Here is a 22,867-nt window from a genome sequence, read left to right as displayed (position 1 = left end):
GAATGATGGTTTTCAATGTCCAAATGATGGTTTTAAAGCAGGCAACATTAAAGCAAGTCATTAACCAAAAGACACCTGCGATCGGTTAGGAATTAAAGCTGAGGTTAGGAGTTAGCAACAAAGGAATAAAAAAAAGTTGCCACCGTTCTGTTGCATTCCTGGACCCTTCCCGATTTTTCTCCTTCGGGGCTCCAGGAGAGATGGGGAGTGGCTGCCTTACCCTGTCAGCCCAGCCTTCCCCAACCTGGCGTCCTCCAGATGTTTGGCCTACAGCTCCCATCAGCCTCTGCCAGCACAGCTGGGACAAGACACCTTTCCAAGCTGGAAAAGGCTGAACTTGGCATTTTCGCTGGAATGGCATCGGTCTGTCGGTTTTTCTAGAGAATCCAAGTGGCGTCACAACACACACACACCTATATATATATATATATATATATATATATATATATATATATATAATTAAAGCAAATTTGCCAAAACAATTTAACAATCTATATACCCAATCTCATGCCCCCCCTTTATTCCCTCCCACCCTCCATGGACTTTCCTCAGCTCCCCTCTCTGGTTTGTTTATACATATTGTTCTCTGCATGTTGTAGATTTGTACATATTTGTACATACATTTCTATCATCTATTTTGCTAATAACGTTGGGGGTGTTTATTCAAAACCTGCCAAGGAATCCAAATATTTCTGTTGTCTTTTTGAATCATTTGTCAAAAGTTCCCATTTTCCCTTAAAGTCACGCTTGTCCTTCTCCCGTAGTTTGTATGTTAACTTTGCCAGTTCCGCATAACTCATCAGTCTTTCTTGCCATTGTTCTTTTGTTGGGATTTTCTCCGTCTTCCCATCTTTGTGCTAACAAGACTCTTGCCGCTGTTGTAGCATACATAAATAAGTTCTTTGTTTTCCCTGGCAGGTCTTTTCCTAAAATCCCTAACAAAAATGCTTCTAGATTTTTTACAAATGTAATTTTAAACATTTTTTCCAATTCATTGTAAATCATTTCCCAAAACTTTTTGACTTCTCTACATTCCCACCACATATGATACAAAGTACCTTCTTTTTCCTTGCATTTCCATCATATGTTTGACCCAGTTTTGTACATTTTTTCCACTTTTACTGGAGTGACGTATCACCTGTACATCATTTTCATATAATTTTCCTTCAAAAGGGAACAATCTGTAAATTTCAAATCTACTTTCCACAGTTTTTCCCAATCCTCAAATTGTATATTGTGTCCCATTTAATCATGGCCGATTTAACCTCCTCATCTTTCGTTTCCCATTTTAGCAGAATACTATATGCTTTCTTCAATAGCTTCATGTCTTCTTCTATAACCTCCTTTAGGAATCTAGAAATTGTATTGTTGTTGTTGTTTAGCCATTTAGTCGTGTCCGACTCTTCGTGACCCCATGGACCAGAGCACACCAGGCACTCCTGTCTTGCACTGCCTCCCGCAGTTTGGGCAAACTCATGTTCGTAGCTTCGAGAACACTGTCCAACCATCTCATCCTCTGTCGTCCCCTTCTCCTTGTGCCCTCCATCTTTCCCAACATCAAGGTCTTTTCCAGGGAGTCTTCTCTTCTCATGAGGTGGCCAAAGTATTGGAGCCTCAGCTTCAGGATCTGTCCTTCCAGTGAGCACTCAGGGCTGATTTCCTTCAGAATGGATAGGTTTGATCTTCTTGCAGTCCATGGGACTCTCAGGAGTCTCCTCCAGCACCATAATTCAAAAGCATCAATAAAATGGGTAAAAAGCTGTCATCATTCAGTGGGAGAGCCCCTGCCCTGCATGCAGAAAGTCCCAGGTTCAAGCAGCATCTGCAGGCAGGACTGGGAATGCTCTTCTCTGAAACCCCGGGGAGCTGCTGCCAGTCAGTGCGGTAACAGGTCAATAGCATGCTTTTAAAAATAACGCACCATTACAGCTAAAATCAACTGATGCTCGCCACAGCAGACTCTCCTTAACACTTTTGTGCAGGCATCCCCAAACTCAGCCCTCCAGCTGTTTTGGGACTTCAACACCCATCATCCCTAGCTAACAGGACCAGTGGTCAGGGATGATGGGAACTGCAGTCGCAAAACAGCTGTAGGGCCGAGTTTGCTGATGCCTGCTTTTGAGGATGCCAACAAGCAATTTAGGAATAAAGGATTAATAGATTTTCATAGAATCATAGAATCATAGAGTTGGAAGAGACCACAAGTGCCATCCAGTCCAACTCCTTGCCAAGCAGGAAACACCATCAAAGCATTCCTGACAGATGGCTGTCAAGCCTCTGCTTAAAGACCTCCAAAGAAGGAGACTCCACCACACTCCTTGGCAGCAAATTCCACTGCCAAACAGCTCTTACTGTCAGGAAGTTCTTCCTAATGTTTAGGTGGAATCTTCTTTCTTGTAGCTTGAATCCATTGCTCCATGTCTGCTTCTCTGGAGCAGCAGAAAACGACCTTTCTCCCTCCTCCATATGACATCCTTTCACATATTTGAACATGGCTATCATATCACCCCTTAACCTTCTCTTCTCCAGGCTAAACATACCCAGCTCCCTAAGCCGTTCCTCATAAGGCATCGTTTCCAGGCCTTTGAAAACAGTTTTCTTCAACCGCTGTGAGATTCTCAATTGCCCAAGCCTGAAGAGACCTGCAAGGCCTTTCATTGGAACTCTGGTATTAGAATGCAAGGATAACAGCAACTGCAGAAAACACTGCCCATAAAACCAAAGTTTCCAATGGAAAAGAAAAACCAAACTCTTTTTTTCCCTTTCCCTTTCCCTTTCTTTTTCTTTTTCAATTATGGTAGTCCTTTGCTTCTTATACGAACAAGCATGAGCAAACCAATAAACTCCCACAAGTGACATTAGATATTTGGTTATCTTAACCGTCCAGTGCAAGCACAGCATCATTTTATTCTGATACCTTGCCCAACAGCAATCCCAACTGTATCATTCTTTACATTTAGAAAGATCGCTATTGGAACATGGCCGTGTTGTTGCCGTGGGAGGAGATGTAGTCCTCTCTTTTTAAAAGAAATTATGGGTGCATTTTGCCAAAATCATTTCTAAAAAATCAGCTTATGCTGTGTAGATGTTCCTGTTTCCTCTGCACGGCTGGTTTGGGGAGTGATTTCACGCAGCTGCAGAGCTACCGGTATGTCCCTGGCGGGGCATCCTGGGGCTCTTTTGCTTTCTGACCTGAGGATCTCTTCCCCGCCATGGCCTCCGCCTCCAGGGGGCGGGGAGGGGGGCGTTCCACCCGCCCCAGCGTTAGGCCTCTTTGCCATTGTGCCCTTTCAGAGCTGCCTTGAAACAAGGGAAGGGACTTTCATGGTTCCTGGGGGGACAAAGGCAGGACATTTTGCTCGGCTTCATTACAGAATCATCAGGGATGCCTGAGCCACATTTCCCACTAGTTATCATAACTAGTTGGTTGCTTGGGGCAAAGGGCAAGCCTCTTTCAGAGGCGTCCAAGTTGGTTGCCATCACTGCCTCCTGCAGAAGCAAGTTCCGCAGTTTGGGCTGCGTGAAGAAGTCTTTCCAGGTATTCATCCTGAATTTTCCAACATTCCTCATATGCCCACCAATTCATTCCTCATATGCCCACCAGGAGAGAGGGAGGAAAACTTTCCTCTCCATTCCGTGCATAATTTTATAAACTCCTATCATGTCACTTCTCTCTGGGATCGTCTACGCTTCCCCTTGTCCCGTGCGCAGGAAGCAGAGGGCCATTTTCTGTTTGTCTCTGCCTCTGGAAAACCTGCTCTTTAGCGTTAAATTGGAACAAACGGCAGTCTGCGAGAAGAAGCCCAGTTGGCCGTTGTTCCGATTCAGAGCTAAACCACAGGAGGAAAGCAGCAGGGCAAACAGAATTGAGGAGTCCTTACTCACCTTTTCTCTAAAAAAAATCCCACCCCCCTTTCCTCACGCGGGGCGGGGGGGTGTCATTCTACCTGCAGACCTCCGGAAAATATGCTTCTCCACCCACCTGTAGCCTTTACAGGTCCTTACCTGTCTCCTGAGGGACCCAGATGGCACTGTGGTTAAACCACAGAGCCTAGGGCTTGCTGATCAGAAGGTCGGCGATTCGAATCCCTGTGACGGGGTGAGCTCCCGTTGCTTGGTCCCAGCTCCTGCCAACCTAGCAGTTCGAAAGCACGTCAAAATGCAAGTAGATAAATAGGAACCGCTACAGCGGGAAGGTAAACGGCGTTTCCGTGCGCTGCTCTGGTTTGCCAGAAGTGGCTTTGTCATGCTGGCCACATGACCTGGAAGCTATACGCCGGCTCCCTCGGCCAATAATGCGAGATGAGCGCGCAACCCCAGAGTCGGTCACGACTGGACCTAATGGTCAGGGGTCTCTTTACCTTTACCTGTCTCCTGAGCACCCCACCCACCACGGATGTGATGATGTTGTGCTGATGCTCCCCCCTGCCTCCGCCTCAAAGTCCAGGTGGCCTTGCAGCCCCTCTCACCTGGGTTCAGCTCCGCTTGCCAGTAGCCCCTTGAAGTGAGCAACCCAGCCACCCCCAAGAGCTGGAGCTGCAGATGAATGAGCTGCCAGACATCAGCCCACCTGGCTCTGGTTACCTGCTCGACCTCTTGCATCTTCTACCCCCCCCCCCCCCCCGGCTTGGCTTCTGCTTTTTCCAGATGTTGTCGGAGTTGAGGGTTCGGCAATGCAGTCCTGAGCCTCGTCTGATGGAGTCCCTTGGCCTGTGAGGGCTGCTTCACAAATTGAATCCCAGGGTGAGCATCTAAGAGAGGACCCCTGGACATGTTGTGCACTTGCAGCCCTGAGTAGAGGAGGCATATGGAAACCAACAGGCCAGATTCGAGTACGACTCTGCTTGAAACTACCTACAGGAGGAAAGGATTTGCAGGGAGAGCACTGGGCTCCCAAGCATGCTAACGCTTGCAACATTCACCCCTGCGGAGCGGGGCAGCCAGCATACATGGCTAGATGGCGCCCTCTGCTGGCTCCTTGCTAAAAATATTCATGTTTAAACAAGGCTACCGAGATGCTTGGAAAGTGGATGTGAATTTTAATTTATTTAGTATTGTACATTTCCATATGTTTTAAAGTATTGTAAATTTTCCTGGTGCTTCCCCCCCTTTTTTTTTGTATACTGCTTTGAAGTTTCTGTTCGTCTCTTTGTTTGTTTGCAATCAGCCAGTGGATAAGTGTCAGGAAATCAGCAAACTTAGGGTGTCAGTGGTATTGCAACCCTGAGTAGCTGGTATTGGGGTCTGTTATAAGAAAAACCTGCTCCTTTTCCCTTATGGAGTTCCCAAGAGCCCATATAGAGCCCTTTGTAGGTTCTCTATCGGTAGGAGAAAATAACAGAGGCCAACCAGAGAATACAAGTTTGGCCACCCCGTGAGAAGAGAAGACTCCATGGAAAAGACTCTGATGTTGGGAAAGATTGAGGGCACAAGGAGAAGGGGACGACAGAGGACGAGGTGGTTGGACAGTGTTCTTGAAGCTACAAACATGAGTTTGACCAAACTGCGGGAGGCAGTGGAAGACAGGAGTGCCTGGCGTGCTCTGGTCCATGGGGTCACAAAGAGTCGGACACAAGTAAATGACTAAACAACACAACAACAACCAGAGAATATTGAGAAGCAAAGCAGCTAGTAAGCCTGATCTTTATTCAACTGTTGCAACAGGGTGCTCACTCACCACACACAGAGGGAGGAGGAACCCAGAACAATGGTGTGCAAGCCCTTATAGACTTATATAGACTTTTGAAATTGCCAACCTCTGTAGCTCAAGACCCCCCCCCCCAAAAAAACCACTTCTTACATACATCACTGAAGGGGCAGTCTACACAAATTCTGTCTGGCAGGAAACCTGTTGATGGGTTTACCTGTAGAGCCTGGCCATTCTTTTGTGATGTTGTTGTTGTTTAGTCGTTTAGTCGTGTCCGGCTCTTCGTGACCCCATGGACCATAGCACGCCAGGCACTCCTGTCTTGCACTGCCTCCCGCAGTTTGGTCAAACTCATGTTCGTTGCTTCAAGAACACTGTCCAACCATCTCGTCCTCTGTCGTCTCCTTCTCCTTGTGCCCTCCATCTTTCCCAACATCAGGGTCTTTTCCAAGGAGTCTTCTCTTCTCATGAGGTGGCCAAAATCTTGGAGCCTCAGCTTCAGGATCTGTCCTTCCAGTGAGCACTCAGGGCTGATTTCCTTCAGAATGGATCGGTTTGATCTTCTTGCAGTCCATGGGACTTTTGTGATGATCAATACTTAATTCCTGAGTCCAGGTCACAGGCTCACACAGATAGGCCCTCATGACAGGATTTGTGAGCAAAGAGACAATGGGGAGGTTTTCCCATTTCCTTTGTCCTTGCAGAGAAACATTTGAGGTCCATTTGGGAGAGACAAAATGGTTTCAGGACTTTTTTCCTGTACTGTTTCAGACATGCGGTATTTATTTATTTTATTTTATTTTATTTTTTTATGTGTTTGCCTGGTACATTTATTTTATATCTTAGACCTTATAATTCTCATAACAGGGTCCTATCATTGCCCAGCCTGTTCTTGCAATTGTGCTCCTCCAGCAGCGACTGATCGTGCAGCTGGACCTCAAGGCGTTTCCTGTTGGTGTATTTTGAGGCCACAGAATAGCTGGGAGTCGTAGTTAAACTGTGGAACTCCCTCCTGCAGGAGACAGGACTGGCCACCAACCTAGATGGCTTTCATTGGGCAAATTCATGGAGGAGGAGAGGGCCCCCAGCCAGGATGGCTCTGCTCTGCTTCCGCAGTTGGAAGCAGCGATGCTTCTGAATGCCAATTGCTGGAAACAGCAGGAGGGGAGAGCCCCTCTTGCACCTGGATCCTCCTTACCTGCTTCCCATTGAGGCCTCTGGTTGGCCACTGAGAGAACAGGATGCTGCACTAGAAGGGCCATTGGCCTGATCCCTGATCAGGCTCTTATGTTCCTAAATTGGAGTCTCTTCCCACCTTCTGCTCAGTTAATTCAAATCCGATTACAGCGTTTGTTGCTTAGCTTGCAATGCGGAGCAAAAGGGTCATTATCTTGTTAAGAGGCCCATAAGAATTCTAAGAAAGGGGCTTGGCTTAGGGATATTGTAAAGGTAAAGGTAAAGGGACCCTGACCGTTAGGTCCAGCCGCGGACGACTCTGGGGTTGCGGCGCTCATCTCGCTTTACTGGCTGAGGGTGCCGCTGTTTTGTCCACAGACAGTTTTTCTGGGTCATGCGGCCAGCTTCTGGCTAACCAGAGCAGGGCATGGAAACGCCGATTACCTTCCCGCCGGAGCGGTACCTATTTATCTACTTGCCCTTTGACGTGCTTTCGAACTGCTAGGTGGGCAGGAGAGGGATATTGTACTATTATTTAAAAAGGTGGGGGGGCAGGGGGGACTTGTCCTTCAACAATATATTTATCCAGGGGCGGGAATTGTCTTAACAACTACTAACACAGATTCCTGCCTTGCAGGGGGTTAGACTAGATGACCCTGAGGGTCCCCTTCCAGCTCTACAATTCCATGACTTTCTAACTCCAGGATTTTTGCTGGAAACAAGAGTAATCCTTCCCTCTACGGAATTCGCCCTCTGTCCACTAGGAGGCGCTGCCGCACAGCTAAAGCCTCCAGGCAGGAGTCATTGAGAGAGAACTATTGAGGCGCCCTTTGCTTATTCTCAGGGGTGCCCCTTAAGGCAGGGCAGCCTGGAGATAACCCACCTCTTTCTGCAGTTGCTGTGACCCTTCCTCACGAGCCCCTGGCATTTCTGGTTATTGCAAGGGAACACCACCAAGACCACAGAAAGAGACGGGATTTAAATGCTTTTAAAGTGCATGACTTTTTCTCAGTTTAATCTTGAATGTAATAATAATAATAATAATAATAATAATAATAATAATAATAATAATAATAACCAAATCCAAATCACTTTATTTCAGCTTTAAGCTGATAGACATAACAAAACAAAAACAGAAATGCGCAAGATTTGATTTACAATTAAAAGGTAAAATAACTAAAAGGATATACAGAATTAGATAAGGATATAATAAAAGAATTTCAAGTTGTATATAACAATCCATTCCGTCTCTTATATGTCAAAACAGAAGTTAAATTTTTTGCCATTTGTAGAGTTACAAACAGATTTGTGTCTTGCGATAAAAAAGCAAGGCGAGAATCTTCCAGATGCCCGGGGATGATGATACCCGGTAATAAATAATAATAATAATAATAATAATAATAATAATAATAATAATAATAATGCTGGGATTGCCTCCTTGCTCCCCATGCTTTGCCAGCCTTGCATTAAATGACTGCCCCAGCTGTGATTCCTGCATTGCAGGAAGCAGGACTAGATGACCCTTGGGGGTCCCTTCCAACTCCACCGTTCTAGGATCCTAACTACAAATTTCTCCCCTCCCCTAGGGAGCCTGAGCTATTCCGTGGAAGTGGGGGGGGGGCGGGGAGGGGGGTTTCAGCAAGAGCCCAGGCACCTGGCCAGGAATAATCTCCTGGCAAAGGCTGTCAGCGGAGCCTGACTCTGGGTGCAAATGCGCCTGGGAGAGAGTCCCTTGGGGTCCCACTCAGCAGGACCTGCATCCCAGGACAAGCTCAGCTGAAACGTCAGCTAGCAAAGCAAAGGTCTTGCCCCTGCCCAGCTCAGGCAAAGGCTGGGTCTTGATCCGGGTGATGCATTCACCCAATGTGCCTGTGCTTTTCTTTATTTCAGCAATTAATTCACTTATTGACACCTGAAGGCAGCCCTGTTTAGGGAAGTTTTTAATGTGTGACATTTTAATGCATTTTTGATCTTGGTTGGAAGCCACCCAGAGTGGCAGGGGAAACCCAGCCAGATGGGCTGGGTACAAATAATAAATTATTATTATTATTACTCCATTTATATCACACCTTTGCCTCCAAGGGGTTCAGGGGGGGCACATGGTTCTCCTCCCCCCCCCGGTCACCCTCAAAACAACCCTGTGAGGCAGGTTGGGCTGAGAAAAGGCAGGGCCTGGCACCCAAGGTCACCTAGTGAGCTTCATGGCTGAGTGGGGATTCGAACCCTGGTCTCCCAGGTCCCGTCTGACACCCTTCCCATTGGGCTGCTTAATTGCCCTCACCCCTAAACAGCTGTGGCCAGACTTTAATAGATGGTCGTCCCTAAGATAAGCCTACGATTTGAGCATATTGTTACACTGGTGAGGGAGGGAGACACCGAGGACTCAGCTAGGTAGGGGGGGGGGAAACAACATTTTGAATGCGTTATAAACATGTAACACCAGATGGCGCCGGAGAGCAAAACATTTCTATGTGATATTTACATAGTATTTTTTTCTTTTGCTATAATAAAGAATTTAATTTCTGACTTACTTATGGCATTCCCCCCCCCCCTGTGTGTAAATCCACCCCTTAAGCAATGTCAGCCCCCCCAACCCAAAGTCTCTGCTCACCCCCTGCTGCTTCACCTCTAGGCATAGCTGCCAAGTTATCCCTTTTTAAAAGGGATTTTCCCTTATGCTGAATAGGCTTCCTCGCAAGAAAAGGGAAAACTTGGCAGCTATGCCTCTAGGGTTGCCAGACTCAGGAGAGGACAGGACTTCTGTGCCTTTAATTGCCCTGCTCTCTTTTGAGTCTGGAAACCTTAAAGAGAAACCAGCAGACCCTTTGCTTGGAAATTAAAAAAGGGTCTGCTGATTTCTCTTTAAGGTTTCCAGACTCAAAAGAGAGCAGGGCAATTAAAGGCACAGAAGTCCTGTCCTCTATTGAGTCTGGCAACCCTATTCACCTCCCTCATTTAATTTGCCACGATTCCTGCATTGCAGGGGGTTGGTCTAGATGACCGCCGGGATCCCTTCCAACTCCACCATTCTAGGATTCATTGGAGGTTTCTAAACAGAGCTTGGACGACCACCTGTCAGGGATTCTTTAGCTGCGATTCCTGCATTGCACTCCCTTACAGCCCTGCGATTCTAGCATCCTATGAAGGTCTCTCCTGTGGCCAAACACCATCAAAGCTTCACCCTTCTGGGCTTCACCTTCACCAGCTTGACCGGCACAGTTGGCGAGTCCACGGAGCGCGTGGCTCTGTGCAGGGCATACACACACCTGGCCAAGGCAACGGTGCAGCAGATTTCAAGGCACAGCATGGACAAATACATCATCGCAGACACCTTGCAGTAGCGGTAGTTGGAACTCAGCCTAGAGCCCCAGGCCTGGATCTTCTGGGACGGGGGCTGAGGGTGGCTGGCTGGAGGGCTGGTCCTTGGGCTCGGAGGAAGGGAAGGCCTGGCTGGCGTGACAGCTGATGAGCAAAAGATGCAGCTGGCAGCAGCTGGAGAGGTGCTTCCCCAGGCAGTGGTGGGCAGGTGAGCCTGTGTCGCAGCAGAGGTGGGCGACGGGGGCATCTCAGGAAGTGTGGTCGGGTCCAGCCTGGCTGTAGGTTCTGGAGACAAAGACCCGGACCTGCATCCACCTGGAAGATTGGCGTTGTCAAGGCACATCGTGGAAGCCGCCACTGAAGAGAATGTCTCCGTAGGGGTGGTCTCAAGTGGTGAAGGTGTGGTGGCGACTGCCTTGCTGGTTGTCCCAGGGAGCACAGGTGTGGTGGCCGATGTACCAGGGCTGCTTGTGGAGGCGTCAGAAGTTGCAGTGGTTGTCCTGGCGATGGGTGTGGAGATCTGAGCGGTTGTGGTGGCACCAGAAGGGGTGCTGTGCGACATCCCAGTTGTGAAGCCTGCTGTGGCAGCCGCAGTCCTGGCACTGGTCATTTCAGGGGCCGGGGGCTGAACCTTTGTTGTCATTGTGATCTGAGGGGTTGTGGTGGCACCAGAAGGGTTGGTGTGTGACATCCCAGTTGTGAAGCCTGCTGTGGTCATTTCAGGGGCCGTGGTCTGAACCTTTGTTGTCGTTGTGATCTGAGGAGTTGTGGGTGGCAGGGGAGCGGTGGTCATGGCTGCCTCGGGGCTTGTGGCCAGGGCCGTGATGGACACAGAGGTTGTGCTTGAGATCTCAGCGGTGGTGGCCATTTCAGGGCTTGTCTGGGCTGAGGTGGGACTTTGAGTGGTGATGGCAGAGATGTGAGGAGTTGTAGTTGGAGCCCCTGTGCTGGTGGTTTCAGAGGATGCCCCACTGGTGGTCATGATCTGTGAGGTTTCCGTGAGACTCTCAAGGGTGGTGATTTCGGGAGTTGAGGTCAGAGCCTCTGTGGTTCTGAGGGTGGTGGCTGCATTTGTGGAGGTGGCAGGCTCAGAAACGGTGGTGCTTGCAGCAACAGTGGTAGGAGGTGGCGGGAGTGTTGTGCTCATCCTTGTTGTGACAGGAGGAGGGAAAGTGGTTGTGGGCAGAGCAGTGCTTGAAATGGGCACGGTTGTTGGGCAAACCAGCTGACTTTCTGCCAGGGAGCTGACCACTTGGCCCAGCAGATCCTTGGGGCTTCCGCACGTGACCTTTGCGACGTCCTTCACTTTTTTGGGATTGCTGCTCATCCATCGGTGGAGGTAGAGAAGGAGGCAGTCGCACCTCCACGGATTCTCCCCGAGATACACGGAGGTGAGCTTTGTGAAGCTGTCCAACAGGCCCAGAGGGAGGGTCTCCAGCTGGTTCTGGCGGAGCCTCAGGGTCTTCAGCCCTGGGAGGGAAGGTGGCAGGAGACCCTCCAGAGACGAGAGCTTGTTTGCCTCCACGTTGAGCTCAGAGAGCTTGTGGAGGCCTGCTAAAACACCGAGAGGGAGGCCTGCCAGCTGGTTCTGGGACAAGGTGAGCTTTGTGAGCCCCGTGAGGTTGGCAAAGATCCCCACTGGAAGAGCCTGCAAAGCGTTCTTGCTCAGGTCCAGCTGGGTGAGCAAAGGCATCTCCCCAAACAGCCGACCAGGGAGACCTTTCAGCCGGTTGGAAGCCAGGGTCAGCTGCTTCAGCTTCCTCAGTCCAAAGAAGGCCTCATCCGGGAGGGTCTCCAAGAGGTTGTGCTCCAGGAAAAGCTTCTCCAGGTTGGGCTTATTCCTCAGCAGCCTGGGAGACAGTGTGCGGATCTTGTTCTTGTAGAGGTTGAGCTCCGTCAGGTCCTGCTGGCTGTCCAAGCTCCCCTCTGGGAGGTCTCCAATCTCATTCTCGTACAGCCGAAGGACCTTCAGCCGAGAAAGTTCCTTGAAGACGTCCTCTGGGATGGCAGCGATCTTGTTCTTGGCCAGGTGCAAAAAGGTCAGGTTAGAGAGCCCATCGAAGACGCCTTCAGGGAGAGAAGGGATCTTGTTCAAATGCAGGTAGATCTCCTCCAGGTCCCCAAGATCCTCAAAGAGTCCTTTCTGGAGGCCCTTGATCTGAGAGTCCCGCAGATTCAGCTTCTTCAAGCGAGGAAGAGACCGGAAGATGCCCACAGGGAGGTCGTCCAGCTCGGCCCCCGTGATTTCCAGCTCATCTAGTTTCTCCAAGTTATCAAAGGCCCCCACCTCTAGGGTTTTGATCTTGTTGCCGATGAACAGGACTTTCTGCAGGCCGGGCATGTTCCGGAAGGCTCCGTCCTTGATCTGTGTTAGGCTGGTTTCCACAAAGATCATTTCCGTGATGATGGCGCTGGCGGTCTTTGGGATCTCCGTTACGTCCCTTACTTTGGTGTAGACTTCCTGGTTGGCTGTGGGGCAGTCGTAGTCCCCTTTGCAGGCGGGCGGCCTCTGGCCAATTCCAAAGGCCAGGCAGAGGAGGAGGCCAAAGGCCACTGTGGGCACCATCCTGGAAGAAAGCAAGAGGTGTCCATTAGCCTTTTCACCAAGAGAGCGCACATCTGGCAAGCCTCTCTGCAGCTGGAGCATCCAGATTCCCGGGGTCTGGTCCATCCTGCCCACCCACAGCTCCTTCCCAATCTGCTCTTTTCCCTCACAGAGCTCATTCCAGGCAAAAGGGCCATCAGAAAGGTAAGAAGAGTCCTGCTGGGTGAGGTTAATAATAATAATAATAATAATAATATATTATTATTATTATTATTATTTATACCCCGCTGTAAGGGGGAGAGATTATAGAGAACCTCCCCCTCTCATCAGGAGCAGTTCGTCCCCAAGCAGCCATGAAAGTGCGGGGTCTGAAGGGGCTAGTCAGGAAGCGGAGAGAGAGTGCCAGGTCTCCGGCAGCATGGGAGAGCCCCTGCTCCACAGGCGGGAAGAGAGAGAGGTGGAAAGGGGGGACAGGGGAAAAATGGATCGTAGACCCTTTCCCCTGGCACCGGAATTAAGGGGGAGGTGAAAGGGGAGGAGATTCACTGTCCCAAGGCTGCTATGTTGGTCAAAGTCGCGGAAAGGGGCAGTGCCGGAGTCTGAAACGGAATGAGAGGACATGAAACCGACAGCTCACTACACTGTAAATAATGTGCACCAATAAAGACTTTTAAAAGACAAGTATGTGGAAAGTCGTTACTCAGGAGTAGCCGTAATAACCTCTGACACCCGCCCATCTGGCTGGGTTTCCCCAGCCACTCTGGGCAGCTTCCAACAGAATATTAAAATACAATAAAAGCTTCCCTAAACAGGCCTGCTTTCAGATGTCTTCTAAAAGTCTGGTAGTTGTTTTTCTCTTTGACATCTGACGGGAGGGCGTTCCACAGGGCGGGGGCCACTACCGAGAAGGCTTCTCGCAACGAGGGAACCGCCAGAAGGCCCTTGGCGCTGGACCTCAGGGTCCGGGCAGAACGATGGGGGTGGAGACGCTCCTTCAGGTATACTGGACCAAGGCCATTTAGGGCTTTAAAGGTCAGCACCCACACTTTGAACTGTGCTCAGAAACGTACTGGGAGCCAGTGTAGGTCTTTCAGGACCGGTGTTATGTGGTCCTGGCCGCTGCTCCCAGTCACCAGTATAGCTGCTGCATTCTGGATTAGCTGTAGTTTCCGAGTCACCTTCAGAGGTAGCCCCACGTAGAGAGCACTCTGGCGAGACAGTCCGCGGGCAGGTAGGGTCTCAGCCTGCGTACCAGATGGAGCTGATAGACAGCTGCCCGGGACACAGAATTGACCTGCGCCTCCATGGACAGCTGTGAGTCCACAATGACTCCCAGGCTGTGCACCTGGTCCTTCAGGGGCACAGTTACCCCATTCAGGACCAGGGAGTCCCCCACACCTGCCCGCCTCCTGTCCCCCACAAACAGTACTTCTGTCTTATCAGGATTCAACCTCAATCTGTTAGCTGCCATCCATCCTCCAATCACCTCCAAGGATTCACACAGGACCTTCACCACCTTCACTGGTTCTGATTTGAAAGAGAGGTAGAGCTGAGTATCATCCGCATACTGATGGACACCCAGCCCAACCCCCCTGATGATCTCTCCCAGCGGCTTCATATAGATATTAAAAAGCATGGGGGAGAGAATGGAACCCTGAGGCACCCCACAAGTGAGAGCCCAGGGGTCTGAACACTCATCCCCCACCACCACTTTCTGAACACGGCCCAGGAGGAAGGAGCGGAACCACTGTATAACAGTGCCCCCAGCTCCCAACCCCTCTAGACAGTCCAGAGGGATGTTATGGTTGATGGTGTCAAAATCCGCTGAGAGATCCAGCAGAACTAGGAAACAGCTCTCACCTTTGTCCCTAGCCCGCCGGAGATCATCAACCAGTGCGACCAAGGCAGTTTCAGTCCCATGATGAGGCCTGAATCCCGACTGGAAGGGATCCAAATAGTCTGCTTCTTCCAGGCGTGCCTGGAGTTGTTCAGCAACCACTCACTCAATCAGCTTGCCCAAGAATGGAAGATTTGAGACTGGGCGATAGTTGGCCATATTGGCCTCATGGTTGGCCATATTGGCCTCATGGCCTCATGGTTTTTTAAGAAGTGGTTTAATAACCGGCTCTTTTGGTGGGTCTGGGAAGGCTCCCTCACGGAGAGAAGCATTCACCACCCCACAAAGCCCATCACCCAGCCCTTCCCGGCTCGCTTTTATAAGCCAGGATGGGCAAGGATCAAGGAGACAGGTGGTTGGTTTCACTCGTCCAAGCAGCCTGTCCACATCCTCGGAGATAACAGATTGAAATTGATCCCATGCAACTTGACTAGACAGGACTCTAGCACTCTTCTCACAGGGGCCACCAGATGGCCTGAGGGAGAAGGTCTAGTGGGTAGAGCTGAGTAGACCAGGCTTCAAATCCCCCACCTGGCCATAAAGCTCACTGGATGTGACCTTGGTAGTGGGGTGGGGGAGATGAAAAGAAGGCCAATATAGTTCACAAATTGGTGAAAAGGTGTATCCCGGGATTTTTAGACTTCTCTACCCATGTACTATTTGCAACCAAAGGGACACATTGGTTACCAAATGTGATTCCCCCCTAGCTCTCCTACCCCTCTATGGGGGTCAATCACTGCCTCTCAGCCTAACCTACCTCACAGGGTTGATGGGAGGATTAAATGAGGAGAGGGAAGAGGGCCAAGTAGGACGGACACCACCACACACACACACCGTCAGAAAAAGGAGGGATAGAATGGCAACTCGTTTGCCAAAAAGCCTGCAAGTGGAATTTCTCCCTCCTTTGTGAGGCTCTGACAGGAGAGGCAGAAGGCTGTCGTTGTGGTTTGGAGCCACTGATGGCCGGATCCTGCAGGATTTGAGCCCACAAATGAAGAAATGGGTTCCCCAATGAACGTCCGGGCTGAAGGCGGGTCTGAGAAGGCTGGAGGCAGCTGGTCTTCTTGGGGAGTCCAAACAAGCAGCAGGCCCGGCCCCCTGCCTTCGGGCCAAAGCCTTCTCCCATCCAGACCCCTGAGCCTCCATTCCCCCCACAACCAGCCTTCCAACCCAAAAGGCAGGACTTCTGGCAAAGAGGAAGAAACAACTGTCATTTTAAAATACTGAGGAGAAGCCTGATGTTCCAGACCACCCTTTCCCCTCCAGCTGGGTCCTTCCCTCTCCAAAGAGCACGGCCAGCTGCCTTCCCTCTAATCTAGCTCCATATTTCCTGCACTGACTGGCAGCAGCTCTCCCAAATTTCAGCCAGGGGACTGAAACTTGCACATTCTGAATGCAAAGCAGCTGCTCTAGCTTCACACAAACACACAAAACACACACACACACACACACACACATATGTACAGCAAGGGAGCTGACAGATGGAGATCCGTTATTTAGTTCACAAGGTTTATACTGTTTTTGTTTTCTTTTTTTAAAAAAAATTCAAAGCAGTTACAAAAAGATAAAACAGGAAAATCAGGCAGACATACAAGAAGTTAAAATGGATTAACATTCACACCAGCATTTCTTAACATTCAGGCAGGCTTGCCTCAACAATGATGCTTTTAGCCGGTGCTCAGGAGAGTGCCTGTTGTCTTTGTCCATGGAGTTTTCTTGGCAGGGATACTGGAGTGGCTTGCCAGTTCCTTCTCCAGGTTGATCACGTTTAGTCAAAACTCTCCACTATGACCTGTCCCTCTTGGGTGGCCCTGCATGGCATAGCTCATAGCTTCTCTGAGTTATTCAAGCCCCTTCGCCACGACAAGGCATTGATCCATGAAGGGGAAAGATTGAGAAAGATTGGGAAAGATTGAGGGCACTAGGAGAAGGGGACGACAGAGGACGAGATGGCTGGACAGTGTTCTCGAAGCTACGAACATGAGTTTGACCAAACTGCGGGAGGCGTTGCAAGACAGTAGTGCCTGGCGTGCTATGGTCCATGGGGTCACGAAGAGTCGGACACGACTAAATGACTAAACAACAGAAGAGTGCAGCAAAGGCACCTGCCTGATCTCAAGAGGCAGGGAGTTCCACAGGGCAGGTGCTGCCACACCAACAGATCAAGATCTTGCAAATGCCGGACAGGGATTATGGGGCACCTGGAATAGTGCCGATTCCACCGAAGGAGGCGGCCGAGTGGAAGCAGGTGAGCTTTGGCATTGGCAATCTTGTGGGTCAGCCGGTCCCCCTGAACCTTTGAGAGCCAAGAGCAGAGCAGAAGGGCAGGGAGGAAGCTCCTTCTAAGCCCCAGGGAGCCTTTCAGCACTTACCCAGATCGGTCGCCGGACATTTCGCTGAGCCGGGAGAGTCGTGCACAGGCTGCCGAGCAAATCGCCTGCTGCCTTATCTGAGGGAGGCATCCAGTGCCAGGGAGGTGGAGATCCGTCTGCGCAGATGTTGGGCAGGTCTGCCTGGTGAGATAAAGGGTCCCAAAACTGTCACAAAACTGAGCATCAGCCAATTCTGGGCCCAGCTTTTAACTGGGAAGCGTCCCTCTGGGATTGTAGAATGGTGGAGTTGGAGGGGACCCCCCTCCCCCCACAGCACAGGGGTTCTGAAAGGGTGGGGCAGGACACACTGGAGAGGCAGGAAAAGGTGGCAAGTGGGCAGGAAGATTGAAGGGCAACCCAAGAAACATTTAAGCATCTCAGTATAGGAGAGCCTTTTCTAAAGGTTCACAGACCTGAATTGTCTAGATTCAGGTAGGTAGCCGTGTTGGTCTGACGCAGTTGAAATATAGTTGTTGTTTAGTCGTTTAGTCGTGACATTGCATGCCAGGCACTCCTGACTTCCACTGCCTCCCGCAGTTTGGTCAAACTCATGTTCGTAGCTTCGAGAACACTGTCCAACCATCTCGTCCTCTGTTGTTCTCTTCTCCTTGTGCCCTCAATCTTTCCCAACACCAGGGTCTTTTCCAGGGAGTCTTCTCTTCTCATGAGGTGGCCAAAGTATTGGAGCCTCAGCTTCAGGATCTGTCCTTCCAGGGAGCACTCAGGGCTGATTTCCTTAAGAATGGATAGGTTTGATCTTCTTGCAGTCCATGGGACTCTCAAGAGTCTCCTCCAGCACCATAATTCAAAAGCATCAATTATTCGGCGATCAGCCTTCTTTATGGTCCAGCTCTCACTTCCATACATCACTACTGGGAAAACCATAGCTTTAACTATACGGACCTTTGTCGGCAAGGTGATGTCTCTGCTTTTTAAGAATATAGAAAAATATTGAAATATAGAAAAGTATATATAAAAAAATAGTCCAGTAGCACCTTAGAGCAGGGGCGTAGCAAGGTAAACTGGTACCCGGGTACAAAAGAAATTCTGTGACCCCCCCCCCACTCCCCAAGGGAGCCTCGCCTTGCCTCACCCCTCCCAAGAGCAACATTTCAGCGCCCCTCCCATGTTGCCTTTTACGGCGCTCTTGCTCTCATCACACTCTGCATATACGGAACTGGTCAATATTACAGGGCTGGTGCCCAAATTGCCAAGCTAATGTGGGTGAAGCTGTTCTGGAAACTTGAAATCCACAACTTTAAATGTGAATGGTTATAAAACGGAGTTGGCAGCACACAGAAGACTTTTTGACCAAGGAGATCAGAGTTCAAATCCACCCTCAATTATTGCAGCTGAACTACAGTGCAACCTAACCTGTTTCATATTAATGTTTTTGTTAGAATTCAATGTGGGTGGGGACACATGGAAGCTCCTTGGCAGGAAGGATGGGATGCAAGGAGAAGAAAGAATTCTCTTTTGAATGCACTCAAGAAATGCAGGCTGCCACCTTCCGGGTTAAGTTTCTTGCAGCCAGAAACTCAACAGGTGCAGTCAGTCCCCTTGCTTGAAGGAATGGTGAACCGTAGCATTCCTGCCTGCTAGGCAGCTATTGAAAGGCAAAGCCCCACAAGAGAAAGGAAAAGAGAAGTAGCAATTCTCTTGGCAGTAGGGCTGGGAGGAAAGAGCAGGCTTGCCTCTTCTTCCTTGGACTTGCACAATCAGGCTGGCCAATTGTTTCTGGAACCCCAGACCGGATGCCAAGCTCCTTCCTGGAAAACTGTGGCCTCCTCACCTTCAGTTTTGCCCATTGCAAGTCAGGTTCTCTCACACTCTCCACAACTGAAGTGGCAAAGAGGAGGTTACACACAAACACAAAATACTACCCTTAAAAAATGCAACGTACCAGCTTTGTGTTATTGCTCCCCTGCCAATCAAACCTGTTTTTCCCTGAATCAAAATACCAAATACCTTGAATGCTGCAATCCTAACCATGTCTTCTCAGAAGTAGGCCCTGTGGAATTCAGTGGGCCTTACTCTCCAGGAAGCGGCAGTAGGAATTTTGCAAATTCAGCAATCCTCAACTGTATTCCCAAAAGATCAGGCCTCACATCCAACACAGCAGGACTTCCGTAAACATGCATGGGGTTGTCCCATGATGATGCAATGAAAACTCCCATTTGAACAGAGAAGCAGCAATCCTAAACCCCACTTACTTGGGAGCAAGTCCCATTGAGTTCAATGGGGCTCACTTCTGAGTAGACATAGTTAGGGCAGAACTGCTATTCTAAGTGAACATGTTTTACCCCACCAGCTTTAGTAGGTCCCTTTAAAAAAGCATTTCATTCCCTCCTCCCCTTGAAGGTGGGGGTGGGACCCCTTAATTTTCAGAAAGGAGACCACACCTTGAATTTTTTAAAGGTGCCACAAGGTTGCTTTGATTAAAAAGACAGTAAAGTATATGTATGCTGGGAAAATGAGTTCAATAGAACTGTAGATTTGGAAGGGACTCTGTGGGTCATCTAGTCCAACCCCCTGCAATGCAGGAATAAGCAGCTGTCCCACATGGGAATCAAACCTGCAATGAGTAAGGAGGAGGACTAAATAAATCGAGAAACACTGCAGGAAGCTAACACACCATTTGAATTAAATAAAATGCCTTGTAAATAGCATTAAACCCGTGTAATGTCCTGAACCTAAGTATAAGCAGCAAGGTGTAACTGACTGGTCAACAACGAAAGCAATCCATTTAAATTCTCAGGCTGCTGGAACAGCAATCAATTTAAATTTGCCGGGATGGAACAGAATATAAACTAAAATCCGCACAATTAAAATAGACAAAATTCCGGCAGTGTCGTGAATGCTTTCTGAAATGTAAAACTGCCTATGATTAAGTGGCGCTGGAAACACCAAATGAGACCATCAAATAAATAAGTGGGAATATAAGCAGTGTTTAATTGACTATATAAGTTTCTTTGCTAGGGAGAAGCAGCCACTGCCAGCAATGGACTCATGGTAGAAGTGGAACCTTGAAAACTAGTTGGGGCACTAGGACCCAGAGAAGCAGTACCTTAAAGACCAACTAAGTTTTTATTTTGGTATGAGCTTTCCGTGTGCATGCACACTTCTTCAGATACACTGAAATAGAAGTCCCCAGAAGGGTTCTGGAAATGGGTGATTGATTGATTGACTGACTGATAGCTGTTGACGACTGCAAACAACTGCAAATGGTCTTGCATGAAAAATCAAGGGGATCGCTTTATCATGTATAATAAGATAAGAATCCAACATCTCTGTTCAAACCAGGTCTCTCCATGGTTTTAAGCTTGGTGATAAGTTGCAATTCAGCAACTTCTCTTTCCAGTTTATTTCTGAAATTCTTTTGTAGTAAGACTGACAGCTACTTTGAGATCTTGTATAGAATGTCCTGGGAGATTGAAGTGTTCTCCTACTGGTTTCTCTGTCTTGTAATTCCTGATGTCAGAGACGTTGATTTGAACAGAGACGTTGGATTCTTAACTCATTATACATGATAAAGCGATCTTCAGCCATCTCACCCCTTGCTTTTTCATGCAAGACCATTTACAGTCGTTTAGTCGTCAACAGCTATCAGTCAGTCAATCACCCATTTCCACCACCCTTCTGAGTGATACCCCCTCCCCACCCTTTTTCTACATATAGCGTCTGCGGACTTCTATTTCAGTGTATCTGAAGAAGTGTGTATGCACATGACAGCTCATACCAAAATAAAAACTTAGTTGGTCTTTAAGGTGCTGCTGGAAGGATTTTTTTTATTTTGTTTCGACTACGTAAGACCAACACGGCTACCTACCTGTAACCAGAGAAGCAGTGTCCGCTGTGATTGAAGAACCAGCCCCCAGTACTATAGCCCTCTGGTATTGAGCAAGCCTAAATCAAATTAAACAAGCACAGAATAAGGCAAAGAAGCAAAATGAAAGAGAGATAAAATATGCAAGCTCAAAAGAGCCTGCTTGTGAAAGGCAGTCCGTCCGCACCATTGTAATTCGCTAGCAAGAACTCCAAAAGCCAACAGCGCTGGGGACCTAAAAACGTGCCACTCTTAAAATGGCTGCCGCTGCCGGACCATGTGGCCACCCTCAAGATGGAGACGGCCAGGCAGCCATAACCCTGGCAACAATCAACTCCCCAGCGCCACGTGCTAGGCCTCCAGACAGCAAAACAGGGCAAGCTGCTCAAACGAATGAGAGGAAACAGGGGGCTTAAAAAAGGAACGATCAGAGCAAAGCCAGCTGATCTGGAGCCCCCACCCCGAAACAAATCAGTCCCTCAGGTGGTAAAAACAAAGAAGTACAAAATATTTTATAACTGTATTTAAAAAAAGAATTCCAATAATCTGAGGATCCTTTGCTATAAGGCTGCAGGGATCTATAAAGGCCTAAAATTTTGAACAAGACTCCAGCTCAGTTGATAGAGCACGAGACTTGTAATGTCAGGGTCGTGGGTTTGAGCCCCATGTTGCGCAAAAGATTCCTGCATTTCAGGGGGTTGGACTGGATGACACTCAGGGTCCCTTTTGACTCTACAATTCAATGGTAACCAAAGCATACAGTACATGGAATATAAATTTAAAATGTGCTTTTAATGAAATGGCCTGTGCTGTGCTGTTTTTACTGCAATTTCCCCCCTGATGATGTCACAATGCTGCTGTGACCTCATGCCTAGGAAAGCTGGGGAGGAGGGGCCCTCTTCTGTGAGAGTTCTGAGGAGTCGAGGAGTTAGTGGTGAGAGGTAATATCCAATGGGCTTCCTTTGGTTGTTAACCTGGGCAGCGTGTTTTGACACGAGTAGAATGGGTCCTTTTATTTAAAATGTATCTCTGGGTTGTTTGTGGGCCCTGCCTGGTGTTTTGACATGAGTAGAATGTGTCTACATCAGGCATCCCCAAACTGCGGCCCTCCAGATGTTTTGGCCTACAACTCCCATGATCCCTAGCTAACAGGACCAGTGGCCGGGGATGATGGGAATTGTAGTCCCGTAACATCTGGAGGGCCGAAGTTTGGGGATGCCTGGTCTACATGAGTAGAATGTGTCTACCCGCCCTGTGGAACGCCCTCCCATCAGAGGCCAGAGAGATAAACAACTACCTGACATTTAGAAAATACCTAAAGGCAGCCCTGTTTGGGGAAGTTTTTAATCTGTGATATTTGATGTATTTTAATGTTTGTTGGAAGCCACCCAGAGTGGCAGGGGAAGCCCAGCCAGATGAGCAGGGTGTAAATAATAAATATGTTATTATTATTGTTGTTGTTGTTATTATTATTATGTCCTTTTATTTAAAGTGCATTCCTGGGTTATTTTCTCTCTCTTTATTTGCTGGACTATATTTGCTGACACCTTTGGTAAAGGCTGTTCTCCAACTGGAGCGCTCGCAGGCCAGTGTTTATCAATTGTCAGTGTTTATACTACCTTTCTTTAGATTTGCCTTGAAAGAGTCTTTGAACCTCTTTTGTTGACCACCAGCATTGCACTTTCCATTTTAAAGTTTGGAATAGAGTAGTTGCTTTGGAAGACGATCATCAGGCATCCGCACAACATGACCAGTCCAACGAAGTTGATGTTGAAGAATCATTGCTTCGACACTGGTGATCTTTGCTTCTTCCAGTACACTGATATTAGTTCGCCTGTCTTCCCAAGTGATGTGTAAAAATTTTCAGAGACACCATTGATGGAATCTTTTGAGGAGTTTGAGATGGTGTTTATAAGTGGTCCATGTTTCACAAGCATATAGTAAGGTTGGTAGTACAATAGCTTTGTAAACAAGCATTTTGGTTTCCCTGCGAATGTCCCGGTCCTCAAACACTCTGCACTTCAATCGGGAGAAAGCCGCACTTGCAGAGCTCAGGCGATGCTGGATTTTGGCATCAATGTTGGCC

The 22,867-nt window shown here is 48.7% G+C and overlaps 1 protein-coding gene across 2 annotated transcripts; it reads right to left on the bottom strand.

Moving 5' to 3' along the window:
* Positions 1-9,656: 9,656 nt before the first annotated feature.
* LOC118077831 (uncharacterized) lies at positions 9,657-17,063 on the bottom strand. Of its 2 annotated transcripts, none has more exons than XM_060274267.2 (2): positions 16,956-17,063; positions 9,657-12,708 (listed from the first exon to the last, which is right to left on the bottom strand). In XM_060274267.2, the coding sequence occupies exons 1-2, from the start codon at positions 16,973-16,975 to the stop codon at positions 9,993-9,995; spliced, it is 2,736 nt and encodes a 911-aa protein (XP_060130250.2). In that variant the 5' UTR covers positions 16,976-17,063; the 3' UTR covers positions 9,657-9,992. The 2 variants fall into 2 exon arrangements, with proteins under 2 accessions (XP_060130250.2, XP_060130251.2); XM_060274268.2 differs by lacking the exon at positions 16,956-17,063 and adding an exon at positions 12,970-13,894.
* Between the last annotated feature and the right edge of the window lie 5,804 nt (positions 17,064-22,867).

This window comes from Zootoca vivipara, chromosome 5, assembly GCF_965207765.1.
Source record: "Zootoca vivipara chromosome 5, rZooViv2.hap1.1, whole genome shotgun sequence".
Classification (NCBI taxonomy): Eukaryota; Metazoa; Chordata; class Lepidosauria; order Squamata; family Lacertidae; genus Zootoca; species Zootoca vivipara.
Note: the sequence above shows the minus strand (reverse complement) of the source record. Positions and strands in the feature narration are given on the sequence as shown.

What these genes read in the sequence shown, in the direction of transcription:
- LOC118077831 (XM_060274267.2), bottom strand. Translation starts at nt 16,975, where the DNA reads ATGTCCGGCGACCGATCTGG. An exon ending in ATGTCCGGCGACCGATCTGG is followed by an intron (nt 12,709 to 16,955) that starts GTAAGTGCTGAA and finishes GCTTTCTTCCAG; the next exon opens with GATGGTGCCCACAGTGGCCT.